Raw genomic sequence first — 17346 nt, forward strand, 5'->3', positions numbered from 1 at the left:
TATCTGGCCTGAATAATGTGCAAAGTGATCCCCTTAACACTGTCTGGAAACAAGCCATTGCAATCCCCTTTTATTAGTAGGAAAATGATATTAAAGTCAGCCACTGAGTACCTGAGCTGGGATTTTAACATGGAACTCCAACATTCCAATTTAACACTGCATCTTCTCCTGGGGTAGCAGCACACTGAAGCCAGAATGCTTTCATATGGTTTCTTGTGTGGCTATCATCACAACAGGCATGAAAGCATGTGCATCTATGGCTCTTTTTACAATACCTGCATTTTTGGAGACCTCAGGGGGCTTGCTGCCTTTCATGCGTGGTTATGAATGTCAGGACGTAAGTGAAGACAAATGGAATCTTATGTTTCCAGGGTGGACTGTGTTGGGATACTGAAGCTGAGGAATGCAGATGTTGAAGCCCGAATAGGCATCGCTGGATCCAAGAAGAAAAGCACTCGGGCCAGGCTGGTGTTCCGCGTGAACATCCCTCGGAAGGATGGCTCCTCTCTCACCCTGCAGACGCCATCCTCACCTATTCTGTGCAGTAAGTGGCAAACTCAGAACTCCTGAGGGAGTCTCACTGTGACTTGCGGTCCCTTTGTTGGTTGAGCTGCTGTGCATCTCATGTTAACCTGCTCAAAAAACAAAATTGAACAACCCAAATAAATCAGAGATTTGATGGAACATAATGTTCAGAGAGTCTCAGTAAACCATCTTTTCAGTGGCAAGAGTGACAGAACATGAAGAAACAGGTCTACTGTGCAGATTTCTTCAGGATAGTGCAGAATTGATACTGTACCAGTACATCAAGTTATAATTACATTCTATTCAGAGAACACATCAGACACGTTTTAACAATGGGAGGTTCAAGCTCTGACACTGTTTTTGCTCCAGGGAGGGGAGAAGATACTGGGATTCATCACTAATTTTAGAGGACATGTACCATCAGAGCTACAACACGCAATAATTTTTGCTGTTGCTAGAGCTCCTGGAAGACACTTCTGGGGTGACACAGTGGACAGCAGCCCTAAGCAAGCACTTGGGTTGCTTGGATTATCTTGCAAGCCCTAATTGCAGTCAGCAGCAAATATGAGCCCCTTTCTTTGTGGCTGAGGCTGGAGAAACTGTTGCTTGTTAGCTGGGACTTCCTTCTGTTTGATTAGAGTAAATAATTTCATTTTGATGCTCAGAAGCACAAGCTAAGATAAGTTATACTTCGCTTGTACCCAGCAAGTCCTCCCAGAAGCCCATGTTGTTGCCATATTGAGCACATAAAGTGGCTCAGACATAGGCACCTGTGCAAAGGAAAAGGGATGTTCTGGTCTTAGGCAAGGTGTTTAATTTCTAAAGTCAGTATTCATCACTAGCTTCTATAGAGCAGAATATTTATTTATCATGGTCATGAGTCAAATTACTTCTTTTTTTCAGACGTGTTACGCTTGTGCTTAAGTTTCCAACTTTTCCCCCCCTCTAGGCAAAATGTCTTCCTTCTGTGTACTATAGTATTGTTCATTGGAGTTAGTTTATATTTGGGAATTTGCAAGGACACCAACCATTGTAATGCTTGCATGTGGACATCCAGCCAAGGGGGGCAGGTCTTTTTGCGAGGCAACTTTTAGGGGACTTTTCACCATGCAAAAATGTTTTGTAATGGCAATTGGTTGACTTTGAAGACTCCTGATGTTAGCCAAATTCAAATATCAGTACCAGTTCAATGTGGTATTACGTAGTGGTGAGGAATATAATAAGCACAGTTTCTAGGAGATAACAGTCACGTGCCGCCCCTTAGGAGAATTGTGCAGTGATTTACTCGAAAGGAAACATGGACATTAAAAAGAAATACTAGAGTGTGCTTTGCCCAATCAGACATTTTATAAATAATGTCCTGGTTTTGCACAAGCATCGCTTGCTAAAGGACTAGTTCATTATGGAGACCTTTGGGAACACTGTCAACTGCATGCATGCTATTAGTTGAAGAGCTGTTTCTTTTCTTCTCTCTTTCCCTCGCACTCCCCAAATCTGTAGCTCAACCAGCAGGTGTACCAGAGATCCTAAAGAAGAGTTTGCACACCTGTTCAGTGAAGGGAGAAGAAGAAGTCTTTCTGATTGGCAAGAATTTCTTGAAGGGAACCAAAGTGATCTTCCAAGAGAACATGTCTGGTAAGTACCCAGTTTTGCCTAAGCTTCACATCAGGAGATGAGTGCGGATGGTGTTGGACTGGTGGCCTCTATGCATACCTAAGGGGCAGCTGGCTTCTCTGCTTATGTCTCCCTTGGGGATGGTTCCAATAAACGTAGCCCAGCATTCACAGTAACGTGCCTCTCTTTTCCTTTCTAACAGATGAGAACTCTTGGAAGGCAGAAGCAGAAATAGACATGGAACTGTTTCATCAGGTATTGGTTTTTGGGGTGCACTGAAATACAGGCGTAAAAGCTTTCCTCTTCATTTTTGAAAACATTCCTTATTTGCTCTTGAAAGTATTTACTAAGAATTTATATATAAAGTCCTTCCTTTAATAATATGTTTGGAAGGAAAGGAAAGCATACTTTAGTCATTCAGATAGAAGTTATGAATATCTTACTCCCAAGCTAACTAGATGCTTTTGTTCTAAAACCTTGCCTTCATATGGCTGAACATTTGATTGACATTCACATGGCCAACAGACTGAATTTATATGCTTGGATAGATCATTAGACAATGATAATATTTGGCCAAGATGACTCCCTTTTTGTTGCGGACTGCCTGTGAACTAATTTCTTTCATTCCTGTGACAGATTTGTTGCTTTATTCTCTCAGTTAACCTTGACTTGCCAAGAGAATTATGGCTTTCACATTTTCCATAGCTAGGGCAAGCCCCTGTCTTCCATGCAGTAGCAGCTATCACAGTATTCAGGCATGGAGACTGTGTGAGTGCTGCACTTGTTCTGTTACCTTAGGTGATGATGATCTCCGTTTTTACCTCCAATTCCCTGTGATTAAAGGGGTAAAGGTGCTACATGTTCAAACAGTGGCCAATCCTTCACTTTGCAGGTGTAATGATCCTCATTTTAGGAGTGGGTTTCTGGACTTAGTTGCCTTAAGTGGCTGCTAAAGGCTTTGTCATTTTACAAGTGAACACGATGTGGCCTCTGCAAACCCTTGCTATGTGGCCTCAAGTCTACTGTGTGGGTTCCAGTTCCTTATTGCCTGTCATGTTACCCTTGTATATTTTATGGCTGGTTGCTAGTTCTGGACTCATAGACTGAGCTTGTCTGAGGTAGTCTGGTGAAAGAAGATAGCAAGCTGTAGCAAAAGAAAGGGAGGAGTTGATGAGTTTGTTTCTGTGCATGTGTGCGCATGCGTTTTGAAATTATGGTACATGCAGGAAGGCAAATGCTTAAGAGTGATCTCTTGTGTGCTTTCACCACTGTTGGGTATGCTCAGGAGGTCTAATGTCACAGTAATTTAATAGCTGTGTGGACTCCATAGATACATTTATGTTATGAATAGATCTTGCATTGTTAACAGTTGGTAAGTTCTTTAAACTTTCTAAATTCTGCTTTTGGTTTTAGAATCATCTAATTGTAAAGGTGCCCCCATATCATGACCAGAAAATAACTGCACCTGTTTCTGTGGGGATCTATGTGGTGACCAATGCTGGGCGATCCCATGACATACAGCCATTCACTTACACTCCGGACACATGTAAGTAAAAAGCAGTGAGGTTGTCAGGAGGGCTTTGGCCCATACTTGTGCATAGCCATTCCTCGCTTTGGTTTTTGAGTTCCTGGCAGAGGCTGAAGGAGAAAGCAGGACAGTTCAGTGGGCAGTACCACCTATTGCCCATCCTGATCTGGAGTGTTCTGCAGTAGGAGCATGCTCTGGGGCTCTGAAGTGGCACCCATGAAACCGGAAAATTGGGGGGAAGAAGGGGCCTCTGCTGTGCATGTTTGAGACCGGTGGTTAGAGCTTATTGTAGGGCTTTTCTTTGCTGTTTTTTGAAATGGGAAACAGAAAGTGGGGAGGAAAGAAAGAGAGACAGATTTCCTTGTATTTTTAAAAGTTTGATTACAAGGAAGAAAAAGAGTGGGAGGGGACAATAGGATATGAACATGAGATAGCCATTTGCATTAATAAATGCTGGAAAGTCATTTCCAGAGTGCATTTTCTCAAAGTTGGCCTCTATAAAACAAATAGTTAAAGCAGTGAGATCTACTGCTTTAGATGCTGAGCAATAGATGGAGAAGGTTTATCTTTCCAGCCTTGGAGTACAAATCTTTTAGCAACAGTAACAGCGCACAGGAGCCAGCCATGTTGAGCATTGGTTAAATCCCCCAAATGGGAAATGTCCTTTTTCACCTTTTTTTGAGTGTCAGTGATGTCTTTTGCTCCATCAACAGCCAGTACTCTGAATGTGAACGTGAAACAGGAAATATCTAGCCCGACACAGCCTTGCTCTTTTGATGACGCAATCAAAGGTATTTAATTCTTTCTAGCAGTATTAATCTTGCACTTTGGAGGTCTCCCAAGATGGAGGTGGACTCTCCATCTTCGGAGGTCTTTAAACAGAGGTTGGATGGGCATCTTTCAGGAGTGCTTTAGTTGTGTCTTCCTGCATGGCAGAATGGGGTTAGATTAGGTGGCCCTTGGGGTTCCTTCCAGCTCCAGGATTCTGTAATTCAAATCCCTTGAGTTCTTCTGCAGACCTTTTTTTAAAAACCACTTCATAAATTATGTTGTGATCACGTACATTCTTTTAATAGGGGAATGGTTTCTTTGGCAGATATGGCATTTTAGTCTAATTTGCTTATTTGTAATATGCGTCAGGATTCACAAAGTAGTAGCTAATTTTTTTCTGGGATTAATTAGGTGTGCAGTGATGGGAGGATGAGCAAAGGGGCAGTAGCAGCCATGATGTGCCTTCATGATGTGCCATAGGAATGAAAGTAATTTCTCTTGGGAATGCCAGACTCCTGAATGTACATAGCTACATTATGGGAGAGGGGTTTTTTGGGAGGGGAGGGATTTGGTAGAATTCTAGAGGACAAAATACCAAAGCACTCTTAGCTTAAAGCATGAAGCTGCTGCAAGATAAATCATTTCATGAGAAGGAAAATACAGCTTTAGTGTAATAAAAGAGATCACTGTTCAAGACACAGGATGACAGGCTTAGTTGTGAGTCCACAAATTCTTCATGGTTTTGCTTTGTTTTTGTCTTTTACTGCAATTGGCCCTATTACTGTGTGCAATCATTTACTAAAATAAGCTCATTAAGTTTCAGAAGGTGTTCAGGAGGATGTCAGTGTCTGAAACAGAGCAGCATAAATAGTAAAGTGAGATGTTTAACAGGCTTCCAGGTTTGCAGCTGAAAATTATCTAGCATGGCTGTTCTGGCTGCTGTTTCCAGCCTACTAGAAACACAAGATGCTGCCTTAAGACTACACTTGGTCTCTTATCCCGCTGCTGGCAGCTGCTTTCTGGGACTATCTCAGTCTTACTGGCCATGCTGCCCACTGAACCTTATTAGGTCTCCTGCATCCAGAGCAGCTGCCCTACCATGGAGCTGAGGCCTTCTCCAGTTATTGGCATGGATTCTTGCCATTAATCTGTTGCCTTTGTTCTTTACCAGTCACAGGGCAGTGTGGGTGCCTTTAACTCTAGTTCCCAGTACTGAAATTTGGCTCCTGTTTCTGGTGCTTGTGACTGTAGGTTTTAATCTTGTAGAGTTTCTGCGAAGGATTAGTTCCATAGCAAGCTAGGCTGCAGCTGATGGAGGATTCCAGAAAGTGTTTGCTGTTGTCTTTATAGCCTTATTTCCCCCGCTTTTCACCTGTGTTTTTCCCCCCTTACAAGCCTAACTATTTGAAAAGGGCTTGTGGGATCAGAACTTGGAAAAAGTTACTTTTTTTGGATAGCTTACAGTATCCTGCAACCAGCATGGCTGCTCTAAAAGCTCTGAGTGGGATAGAAAAGAGTAGGGGAATCTTAGTGGCCTACAAACAAATGGGACATTGAACTTTGAAGAACTGGTGATCTTTGTGCAATAACAACTTAATGGCTCCTTGTGTAATTAGAGCTGAAAGTAGAAACTGTTATCACTAGGCTTCCCAGGCATGCCATTTTGCACAGGACAGGCTCTGTTTGGAGTCCTGAAGTCAATTCTCTTATTGGGGTGATAGAAGATGCCCTAACCCCCCTATTTGACAGTAGGTGGTAGCATTGGGGATGTAGGCAGCAAAGTTATAGATACCAGGATTCATCTGCTGGGATCATGGCTGGCATGGTACCGCTTTTCTTCCTCCTCCTCATCTTGCTGGGCTGATGCCATCTCATGAGGGCTGGCCTTCTATCTTGAGAGATGAATGGGTTTGGAGGTTCCTGTGAAATTTGAAATGTCATGGGGCCCTGAGATCTCTGAAGGGGCCCTCCCCTCATGAGACTTGAGGTGACCTGGGAATCCTAATTGTCATACTACAGAAGAACTCATTTACTGTGGCACCTGCTTTCACGGGGCAGAGATTGCTGCGCCAGATGTATTTCATGAAGGAAGCTCTGGTCTGTGAAAGCTTGTGTTGCATTAAATGTATTTATTTTAATGTACCCAAGACTTACTGTTTATTGCTACAGACTCATATGAGCTTTGTCCTACAGATTTTACCAGCTGTAATGTCACCTGAAGGTTGTACTGCATATTCAGATGCTTATCCCAGTCTTTTTTTAGTCCAGGGGTTCTTTTAGTGCCATGGACCCCTTTGTCAGTCTTCTGACACCTATGGACTTCTTCTCAGAATAATGTTTTTAAAAGCATAAAAAGCTAAATTTCAGTTAGAGATGTTAGTAAAAATAAAGATGTAATTTCCCCCCATCCAAGTTCACAGACCCCCTGAAATATATTCCTGGACCCCTCTGGAGTTTGTGGATCCTAGATTAAGAACTCTTGCTTGATATTCCTCTCCTTTGGGAGAAAGAGTGGTATCCCAGTGTTGAATCCTGTCTCTGTCTCTTTCCCTTTTTTGTCTCTGGTGCTCTCTGCCCATCTCAGTCCCTGCACTTTAAGTCATGCCATTTTTCAGAACAGCACTTAATTCTGTGTTTATCTGTTGCAGTGAACCCCAGTGGCTGTAACCTGGACAAGGTAAATATTCTTCCCAGTGCCTTGATAACTCCACTCAGGCCAAACAATATCATTAAGAGCGAAGAGGCTGCTCCAATGGAGCTTGTGCCTGAAAAAAGATCCCCTTCAGTCTTTAAGGTAAGTGGTGTTGAGCAGTCATCTGTGGATTTTGGAGAGACATGAGTGCCTTATTCTTAGAGGCAGCGATGTCGCACCAGTACCGAAGTGTACTAAAATGCTTTCTTCTGCCTGTGTGTTTTTCCCTTCAGACAACCAGTGTAGTTGGTCCCTCTCAAGCACCTCTAGAGTCCGGCATGCCCAGCCTACTGGGAAACAGCACTTTCTCCTCTTCTGCTTCTCACTTGGCTCCTGAGAATGAAAAGCAGCCACTGCCGCCCAAGGTGTATACTCCAGAGGCAATGCCTACCCTCCATACTCAGGACATTGTCCCACCTGGCAGCTTCCCAGCAGCTTCTGCTGGCAGCCAGCTGCAGAACAGCGACACCTTGTTGCAGCAGGCATCTCCATTCCCCTCAAGAGAGTCCCAGGGGCCCAGAGAGATGCTTCAGTCTGACAGTGCAGTCATGACTTTGTCTCAGCTGACAGAGGTTTCCCAGCAGCAGTCACCGCTTCAAGACTCGTCCCAGGCTTTACAGCAGCAGATCTCGGCCAACATATTTTCATCACCCGGCAGAGTGAGTCAGCTGCAGAACACGATCCAACAACTGCAAGCAGGGACCTTTCAGTCCAGCACTGCTAGCAGCAACAGTGGAAACGTGGATTTGGTCCAACAGGTCCTGGAAGCACAGCAGCAGTTGTCGTCTGTCTTGTTTTCAGGGTCTGACAATGAGGACGTTCAAGAGCAGCTCAATGTGGAAATTTTCCAGCAGGTCAGCCAGATCCAAAATGGAGTCAACCAAGGGATGTTTTCCTCTGATGCAGTCCACTCGAGGGCTGAAGACCTGCTATCCAGCAGAACAGAGAACATTCATCCACAGCCTGAGAGTTCTTTGTCCAGTCAGCAGCAGCAGCAGCAGCAGCAGCAGCAGCAGCAGCAGCAGCAAGCAATGGAGACTTCTGCAGCAATGGTGATTGAGATCCAGCAAGGCCTCTGCCAGGCAACAAGCCAGATGCCGTCCGACTTGTTCTCCTCCTCTTCTTCAGGCAACGGAAACATCCAGCAGTCCCCAGTGTACCAGCAAGCTTCCCACTTGATGGGTGGCCTGTCCACAAGCGAAGACATGCAAATGCAATGTGAGTTGTTCTCTTCCACCAACGTTTCTGGCAATGAAGGAGCAACGCCACCCCAACGGCAGCAGGTGCCGGCCAACGGCTCTGCCCTGTTTCAGTCTTCTGGCTCCACCAAAGGCGAAGAAGTATCAAGCCAGGCGGAACAGTTGCGGAATGACGTCTATCAGGCTATGGTCCAAATGCAGCACGGCGGGGAGGGTCAGGTGCAGGTCAGCCTCTTCTCTTCCTCCGAGAACATGATGCAAGGCAATGGAGCACCACCGTCCCAGCAGCAGCAACCACAGCCACCGCCGCCACCACCATCCCAGGGTGGAGGCCTCTTCCAGCAGGGTGGGGAGATGATGTCCCTCCAGTCTGGAAGCTTCTTGCAGCAGGCCCCCCACTCTCAGGCTCAGCTTTTCCACTCTCAGAGCCCTATCGGGGACGGCCAGAACATCTCCCAGGAGGCTCCAAGCTCCCTCTTCCATAGTCAGAGCACCGCGACTTCTTCAGAACAGCTGCCACCCCCCATTTTCCACTCACAGGCCCCCATGGGGGTTGTTCAGGAGCAACAGGCCGGCAGCATGTTTCTTTCTCATTCTCAGAATTCAATGAGTGGCTCAGTCACACGGGAGGAGCCCATGACGTTCTTCACCACCCAGAATTCGATTTCTTCTTTGCAGGCCTCTGCCAGTGCTGAGCAGCCAGCCTCATTCCAGCAACAGCAGCAACAACAGCAGGCGGCTCAGCTCTCCCACCTCCAGGGGTCTCTGCTTCCTCCGCAGGAGCAGCCTCCGCCTTCACAGCAGGGCATTTTCCAGTCACAAGTGCCCCTGGGTGCACTCCCTCCTTCAGGTGTGCCCCCAAACCAACAAGAAGCCATGTACCAGTCCTCACATTCAATGGCAGCTCTTCAGAACAGCACACAAGAGCAGCAGCAGCAGCAACAGCAACAGCCAAACATGCATTACAGCAGCCAGGGCCCCATGGGCCCCATGGCATCCCCGAAGCAGGCCATGCTGTTCAGCTCCAGCCCCAGCTCCCTGACCAGCCAGGAACAGCAGCAACAGAGCCAGTCTCTCTTCCACCCACAGAACGCCATGAGGACCATGAATCAGGACCAGCAACCCATGCAGTTCCAGAACCAGAGCCCAGGCTCCTCCCAAGCTGAGCCGTCCCAGCAGCCACCGCCGGCCTTATTCCACAGCTCCCCACAGCTGCAGCTGGTCCAAGGTTCTCCCAGCTCCCAAGAGCAGCCTCTCACCCTTTTCATCTCATCAACTTCCATGTCTGCCTTACAGAACAGCATGAGCCAGCAGGAGATGCAGCAGTCCTCCCTCTATTCTTCACAGAGCAGCATGTCTGGCATCCAGGGTACTTCTTCACCCCCACAACAGCAACAACAGCAGCAACAACAGCAGCAGCAGCAACAACAACAACAGCAAGCTTCCTTGTTCCATAATGGCCCTGGAGGTGGTGCCATCAGCCAGCTGCAGAATTCATCTGCTTCATCTCAGCAGACCTCTGGAATATTTCTTTTTGGCATCCAAGAGAGTAAGTTTCAGAATGGAGGGTCCAGAATTGTCACCAGCTACAACAGCAGATGAGTCTGTTTCTAGTTATGGGTTTTTTTCTCTCCCCTTTGTGGCCTTGCAGGTCATCCCACAAAATTAGGACTAACTGTGTCCAGATGGAGGCATGAGATTGAGTTGAGCCAGCATGATTGAAGGCCAGAGAGTATTTAATAATTTAATTAATCAATTAAGATATTTATATTCCAGCCTTTATCCGAAGATCTCAGAGTGGCATAGAATAAAACTAAAACCATCTTAAATTATATAACCATAAAACATATCCAGCATAGATAAGGCTTTAATAAAAAAAAACACCAAGTTTTACCTTGGTGCTGAAATGATTATAAAATTGGTACCAGTCAGGGCTGCAGAGGGAAGGAACTCTACAGCTGGGGAGCCACTGCAGAAAAGAGGGTAACAGACACAGGGCTCTACTACAAGGTGTCTTTTAATCTAAAGCTGGAGTGCTTTATTGCTGCCAGCCACAGGTACACATACCTTGGTGCAAAATCACTTTGAATCAGTTTGTTTCAGCATTCACTGAAGAGGTTCATCTCAGTGCTAAGATCTATTGTCTTAGGCTCCTTGGGATACTGCCAAGACTGTGATTTGGAGTACCTTCTGTAGAGAACTTTTGGTGATTCAGAGGTCTTTGCAGTGTGAAATAGAATATGCTCCCTTGTTTCTCATTAATCCCTCACATTCAGTTGTGAGTGATGCATGTTGAAGACTGAATGGGCCAACAAGCTCATTGAAGAGGCATTAATCACATGTATTTTCTATCTCTCAACAGACTGTGGCCAGCTCTTAACATCTGGATCTGGTGCGTTGTCTGAACAGATGATCACCATTAGCCAGCCACAAGGGGAGGTGCAGCCTTCTGTCACTACCCTCCTGTCTCAGCAGATGTCAGAGAACCCCCAGCTGTCTTCGGCCATGACCACCAATCAGAATATGAAGAAGATCGATGACCTGCTTGTGTCCTTGCAAAACCAGGGGAACAATAACATGGCCGGCTCCTTCTAACTGGTCAGGTGAGCTGGGGCAACTGGAGTTAAACGTTGTCCTCTCTGGCTGGGGAGGAGAGGTATATAATAATAACAATATAATTTATATTACGTTTAATCCAGGGGTAGGCAACCTTTTTGAGCTGGGGGCCGGGTTGCTGTCCCTCAGACAACTGGGGGGCCAAAGCCAAAAAATAAATAATTAAATAATTTTGTTTATAAATAAATAAATAAATAAACCGGGACAAATGTAGAACAAAAATTTCAAATGGAGGACACTTTAAAAAAATGGAGGACACGCTAAAAATTTGCTGATTTTTTGAAAAATGTTAATATAAATGCATGTTTTGGAGGCTTCTATAGACAACTGCCCCCCTTGCCTGCCGCTTGCCCCCCCTTGCCCGCCTCCTCCTGATAGGCCAAAGGCCCCACGCCCTCACGCAAGAGGCCAAAGGCTCCGGCGGCAATCAGCGGCAGGACCGGGCTGGGGCCGGTCCCAAGGCCTTGCCGGGCCACATCCGGCCCATGGGCCGCAGGTTGCCTACCCCTGATCTAGATAATCCGTTTCATCCAAGATTGCTTGGAGTTGAATGGCGACTGCTCTCTCAATTACCTTTCCCAAAAATGGTAACAATGAAACAGGCCTATAATTATTTCTGTCCAGGGAGTCAAGGGTAGGCTTCTTTAGAAGTGGTTTAACCACTGCCTGCTTAAGGCAAGATGGAAGGTAGCCTTCCCTAAAGGATGCGTTGATTATGTTCTTTTATAGTAACCTAAAGGCATCACCCCCCGGGACGGCCAGCCAAGATGGGCAAGGGTCGAGAGAGCAAGTTATCTTTTTCACACAACCAAGAAGCTTGTCCACATCGTCGGTACTGACAAACTCAAATTGATCCAGAATAACAGTATAGGCGGAGACGCTGGATACCTCTCCTAACGACTCAGTTTCAAAGCTGGCATCCAAATCAGCTCTTATGTGAGAGATTTTGTCTGCAAAGTGATTATTAAAAGCGTCACAGCAGGCTATTGTAGGTTCTTGGAAAGGATTCAGGGTGGGGGTTAGTTGAGTTATATCCCTAACCGCCCTGAATAGCTTTGCCGAACGAGACTTGGCAGACGCAATAGATGCAGAATAGAAAGACTTCTTAGTTGCATCTATCGCCACACCATAGGATTTAAGATAAATCCTATGGCGTGTCCTGTCAGATATAAGTCGAGCCTCATCCTCTAAAGGATCATAAATTATCTGAGTTTTATTTTTGTCTGACCTGGCATTACACAAAAGGAGAGTAAGATTCTGTGATTGGTCTGGCGTGCTCTCCTACTCTATTGGGGTAACAGGGTGAATGGAAGGGGAGACAGATAATAAACATCAATCTCTCCTTCCTCTGTAATGACAATTCAAACCCCCCCCCCCCAGTTCTGTCAATTAATGGAAGTTGTGGAATGAAATAAAAATGAGAGTTGACAATCTTTGTTCTGCTGGCTCTTGATGCTGCTCAGTGCAGTAATGTGGATTTTGCAAATCCATTGCAAGCGATGTTCACCTCTGCTGAAGAACATTGCTCAGAAATCACAGGGAGGATGGAGATACATTGGTCTTGACAGAAACCTCAGGCCGAAACTGGAAGTGAAACTCCCATGCACTGCCCATGGCTGGCCTCTTTTTACAAGCAACTTCCCCCAACCTGAGTCCCCAAGATTTTTGGGCTGTGGCTCCCAACCTTAATATATTTATTTAACTTCCTTACAATTTGCAACCTTCCTCACAATCTGTAACAGGCTGATTACAGTTGACAGAATGTGCAATTCAAAATATCTGGACGCCATCATATTGAAATTTTTGTCAGCCACTTGATTGAGATAAATTTCTTAGCTGTTAGTGCTAACAGACACACTAAAAAAAGCTCTTGCTGCAGAGTGGATATGTCCTTATGCAGAGTTTCTCCAATTGCATAACACTGATCTGTGGCTGTGATGTGAAGTACAAGGCAGTCGCTATAGTTAGCTTCAGCATGGAGGAAAATACCCAGAGCCACAGAAGAGGAGGGAGGGTGCATGGCTGGTTGCCTTAGAGTTTAACCTGCTCTCCATTTCCTCTCCTTTTTACTTGTGCTTCCAGAAATCCTGTGATGGACAGGCAGATTTGCAAGACTCCTTTAGTTCTTGTGACTCTGAAATTTAGGGTGTTTGGACTTCAACTTCCTCATTCAAAAGATGGTCTGGACCTAAGGGAAAACATAGCCTTCACCCTTGCTTTGGAGGAGCATCCCTGCTGATCCTGGGAAACAGCTGTTGTGAAAGAGCATCTGAGAGAGAGACGTCTTGGAACCAAGAGCAGTGGAAGAGCTGTGCTTTGTGTTGCTCAAGCTGAAGGCTGGGCAGTTACCCCCATCTCTAGCCCCTCTGAGGGGATACAGAGCATGAATGCTCAGTTATCAGTTGGAGCTAGGTAAGGAAAGAAAATGGGACCGTGTGTCTCCCCACCCTCCTCTCTTTCTAGCCTCCGCGGCTCTTCAGTGGGAGCTGTGAAACATACAGAAATATCCTGGGTCCCAAAATCAATTGGTTGCACAGATGTCTGGTTCACACACTTGTATTCGTCATTTGATGACTTATCCCGTGATTTACAGTTGAATATTTCTGTGATTTCCATTGAAAACGGTTTCTTGAGGCAATGTGAAGTAACACAAGTGTTCAGTCCATAGTTGTGAATTTCACACGTGTGCATCATCGCTTGATGCTGGAGGTGGTGAACCTCCAGGTGTGAACTGAGCCCCTCTGTTGAGTAGAAATTTCTGCTGACTTAATAGAAATGGGGAAAGCTGTGAAATAACGCTGGGGGTGGTCAGCACATGCTACATAGAACCTGAGAGTCTCCCATGGCTTTGAGGTACAGCCTTAAGGAGTGGGGCTGGAAGGGGTCTGTGTGCTGGGGCAGTGTTGGGGGGGGTGGGATCCAAGAATGTGACCGCAGCTTCTTCCGGAAGGGCTGGGTGTAAACTAATAGAGCTGCTGAAAGGAGAGGGACTATCCTAAATTCCTGGTGCTCTGCCAGTCTCCCCACTGGGAAGGACAAGGCTTGCTCAACGGTTTCTCTCTGAGTCCTGCCTCCATTGGTTATGAGCTGAATCCTCACCCCCTTAATCCCCTTTCTGTTTCCTTGTCTCTTCTTGTAAATATGCTGCCATCTCTTGAAACCTGAGCTAGCTTTTTAGGAGACCAGAGAGCCCCAGGGCTGGTAGAGGTCCAGGGCTGGACTCAGCAGAGTGAGCAGGTGGGCTCCAACGTGCCACGGGGATGGGCTCACCATGTTCTGAACCCATGCAGCCACCGAAAGAAAAAGGGAACCTGCAAAACTGGCAGGCCCTGAGTCACTTAAGTTCTCTCTCTCTCTCTCTCTCTCTCACACACACATACACACACACACACGGTTGCTGGGGGACAAGAAGGGGCTAATGGGCAAGCCCTTCTGTGGAGTGGGAAAGTGTTTGCATTCAGTTTGGTTTTTGCGTGCCACCCACCTTCCTTTCCCCCCTAACTTGTGCTGGTGTGAAGTCTTAAAGTGAAGCCCAGATATGAGGCCAGGGAAGAGTGTCAGTTCCTTTTGGGCCTTGGGGCTGTAGCTCCCTCCCAGCAGTCCCTTTGTAAAACACAGAGGAGGGCAGTGGTGGTGCATTTGCACCCATGCCCTGCCGTTCCCCCCCCCCTTGAACTCAATACCCCAGGGGCAGACTCCGTTTCAGGTGCTCTCCGGGGAGCGCTCGTCCAAGCCTCCCTCTTCCGGATTTCTGCTTCTTTTTCTCTCCTGCACATCCTACGCTGTTGCGTGGTGTCAGTCGCACAACAGCTTCTATGTGTAGCTTTCTTTGGCCTTAGGGAATGTGGGTTTTTTTAGTATGTGTTGGTGTCCATTTTTGTTCCTCTTGTGGAATGGTTTTCCAGGTTCCTCCTCGTGTGTTTTTTCTGAGGTGTGTCACCTTGAGCTACGTAGAGTCCTGCTTGGGTTTGGGAGGGGGGTCATTTTGGTTCTGGTTCTTGTCCAGCTAAATGCAAGTCCATCACGACTGATTTTTGCAGTGAGTAGTTTGGTCTGTCTGTCTGTCTGTCTGTCTCTCCTTGAGAGGCTCAAGTTATGTTTTCAGTAGTACAGGCTATTTTGCCGATATGAAGGGAACTTTTCAGAAAGAGACCTGCTCTAGGTCATTTAATTTTGAATACAGTTTTCAATTGTTCAAGTTTTGGATGGTTTATATCTAATGTGTGTTTCATTATTTTTTTTGGAAAGCTCTATTTTGTATTTAGGAAATGAACTATTTTGCTATTTGTACTGAGTGAGTACATTGGCATAACTATAGACTATAAATATACATATATATATATATGTACATGTATATATATATATTTGCATATATTCACACACATATATTCTCCTTGCCACAGATTTTTGTGGTAAATGTGTGAGTTTTATTGTCTGTTCTCCCACAACATGGTGTCTAGTAGTTGGGGGACGGGGTTGGGGTTTGTTAAGTCTTTGCAAAGTATTCTAAGTACTTTTTTTGCAGCGAACGTAGTCGTGTTCATCTCTGGCCATTCCATCAGGCAGCATCTGTACTGATTGGCTATGAGGGCAGCTTCGTTGCCAAAGTGGCAGGTCTCACTTGGCAGTGTGACCTAGTGGGCAAATCCCCCGGGGCAACTTCTTCGGGGGCTGGCGGGTTCCATTCAGCATGAGCCATTCAGCTTTTACTCATTGTTCATGTCTAATATTTTATTGCCAGCTTTTTAATTTATAATAACACTACAGACTCAGATTGAAGCCTGTGGCTTTTCTCTGTCCCATAATGTCTGCATAGCTCCGGTGGGAATGGTTAAGACGTGAAGGAGCAGCCACACAGGTGCCTCTTCCAGACAGGAATAAGTGGCAGAAGGGATGGACAAGGGATGGGCAATGGCTTCTCTTTTAGCTTTTGGGGGAACCCGTGGCTGTGCCCTAAACAGAGGATTTCTTCTGGAAGAGACGTTTCATCCCAGGCCTCAGTGGCTGCATAGGGCTGAAGTGTCCAGTGAGAGACAAGTAAGGAGCAGTTTAGCCAATTCGCTGACCTGGACTGTGTCCACCGCTGTCGCAGGGCTGCTTCTGGGGGACGAGGACGAGGCACCAGGGACCAATCTATCCTAGGCTGAACCAAGTCTTCTGCCCAAGTCCTGCCAGCCACTTCTCCCCAGATGTTTCCGGCTGTACAGCGGTGGGGCATCCATCTATCCTCTGTCTGTCAGAAAGGCTCCCTTTGTGGCTGCTCACTTAAAATGGCAGCACTCATGTTTCTAGGGTTGGTTTTAATTCCTGCTTTTTCCTTGGTCCATTTTAGGTCAATATTTAAATGTGCAACATTTTGAATTTATGTGGTTTGGTTACAAAAAGTGTGTCTTTGGAACCAAGAAGCTGCTCGGTGGCTGCCAGAGACTGGCGCTGCATCTTTCCTATAGATTTTATCGGGGTGATGGCGAGAGGCAGAGGGGGCCTACTAAGATGGAGAGGCAGGTTTCCTGGGGCCCTCTGAGGTATGTCTTTCTGTCCCATTTTCACTCCCCCATGGCAGTTAGGAGCTCCTCATATTTGCCTGGGCCATTTTACAAGCTTGTTGCAAACAAGCTTGTAAAACGTGGACTACACAAGGTAACTGTTACATGGGTTTGTAACTGGTTGACCGGCCGAACCCAAAGGGTGTTCAACAATGGCTCCTTTTCATCCTGGAAGGAAGTGACCAGTGGGGTCCCACAGGTCTCTGTCCTGGGCCCAGTGCTATTCAACATCTTTATCAATGATTTGGATGACAGAATTGGGAGCATACTTATCAAATTTGCAGATGACACCAAATTAGGGGGAATAGCTAATACTCCAGAGGACAGGATCAAGATCCAAAATGACCTGAATAGACTAGAAAGCTGGGCCAAAGCTAACAAAATGAAATTCAACATGGAGAAATGTAAGGTATTGCACTTAGGGCGGAAAAATAAAATGCACAGATATAGGATGGGTGACACCTGGCTGAATGAAACTACGTGTGAAAGGGATCTAGGAGTCCAAGTAGACCACAAGTTGAACATGTGTGAACAGTGCGATGCGGCAGCTAAAAAGGCCAATGCAATTTTAGGCTGCATCAATGAAAGTATAGTGTCTAGATCAAGAGAAGTAATAGTGCCACTCTATTCTGCTTTGGTCAGGCCCCACCTGGAATATTATGTCCAGTTCTGGGCACCACAATTTAAAAAAGATGTGGAGAAACTGGAGCCCTGTGTCCAAAGGAGGGAGACTAAAATGGTGAAAGGTCTGGAAACCATGTCCTATGAGGAACGACTCAGGGAGCTGGGGATGTTTAGCCTGGAGAAAAGAAGGTTAAGAGGTGATATGATAGCCCTGTTTAAATATTTGAAGGG

The 17346-nt window shown here is 46.1% G+C and overlaps 1 protein-coding gene across 14 annotated transcripts in view; it reads left to right on the forward strand.

The window, feature by feature from the left end:
- NFAT5 (nuclear factor of activated T cells 5) overlaps window positions 1-16657 on the forward strand; it is a 48088-nt gene extending 31431 nt beyond the window's left edge. For 11 of the 14 annotated variants that reach the window (XM_042480785.1, XM_042480790.1, XM_042480794.1 and 8 more), the window contains 9 exons: window positions 372-544; window positions 2026-2160; window positions 2342-2394; window positions 3553-3685; window positions 4381-4458; window positions 7087-7232; window positions 7364-9878; window positions 10692-10932; window positions 13028-16657. In XM_042480785.1, coding sequence (XP_042336719.1) covers window positions 372-544; window positions 2026-2160; window positions 2342-2394; window positions 3553-3685; window positions 4381-4458; window positions 7087-7232; window positions 7364-9878; window positions 10692-10924 — 3466 coding nt within the window. In that variant the 3' untranslated portion in view covers window positions 10925-10932; window positions 13028-16657. The remainder of the gene's footprint in view (window positions 1-371; window positions 545-2025; window positions 2161-2341; window positions 2395-3552; window positions 3686-4380; window positions 4459-7086; window positions 7233-7363; window positions 9879-10691; window positions 10933-13027) is intronic. The other 3 variants (XM_042480787.1, XM_042480786.1, XM_042480791.1) reach the window with 3 other exon arrangements.
- The last annotated feature ends 689 nt before the right edge of the window (window positions 16658-17346 follow it).

This window comes from Sceloporus undulatus, chromosome 8, assembly GCF_019175285.1.
Source record: "Sceloporus undulatus isolate JIND9_A2432 ecotype Alabama chromosome 8, SceUnd_v1.1, whole genome shotgun sequence".
Taxonomy (NCBI): Eukaryota; Metazoa; Chordata; class Lepidosauria; order Squamata; family Phrynosomatidae; genus Sceloporus; species Sceloporus undulatus.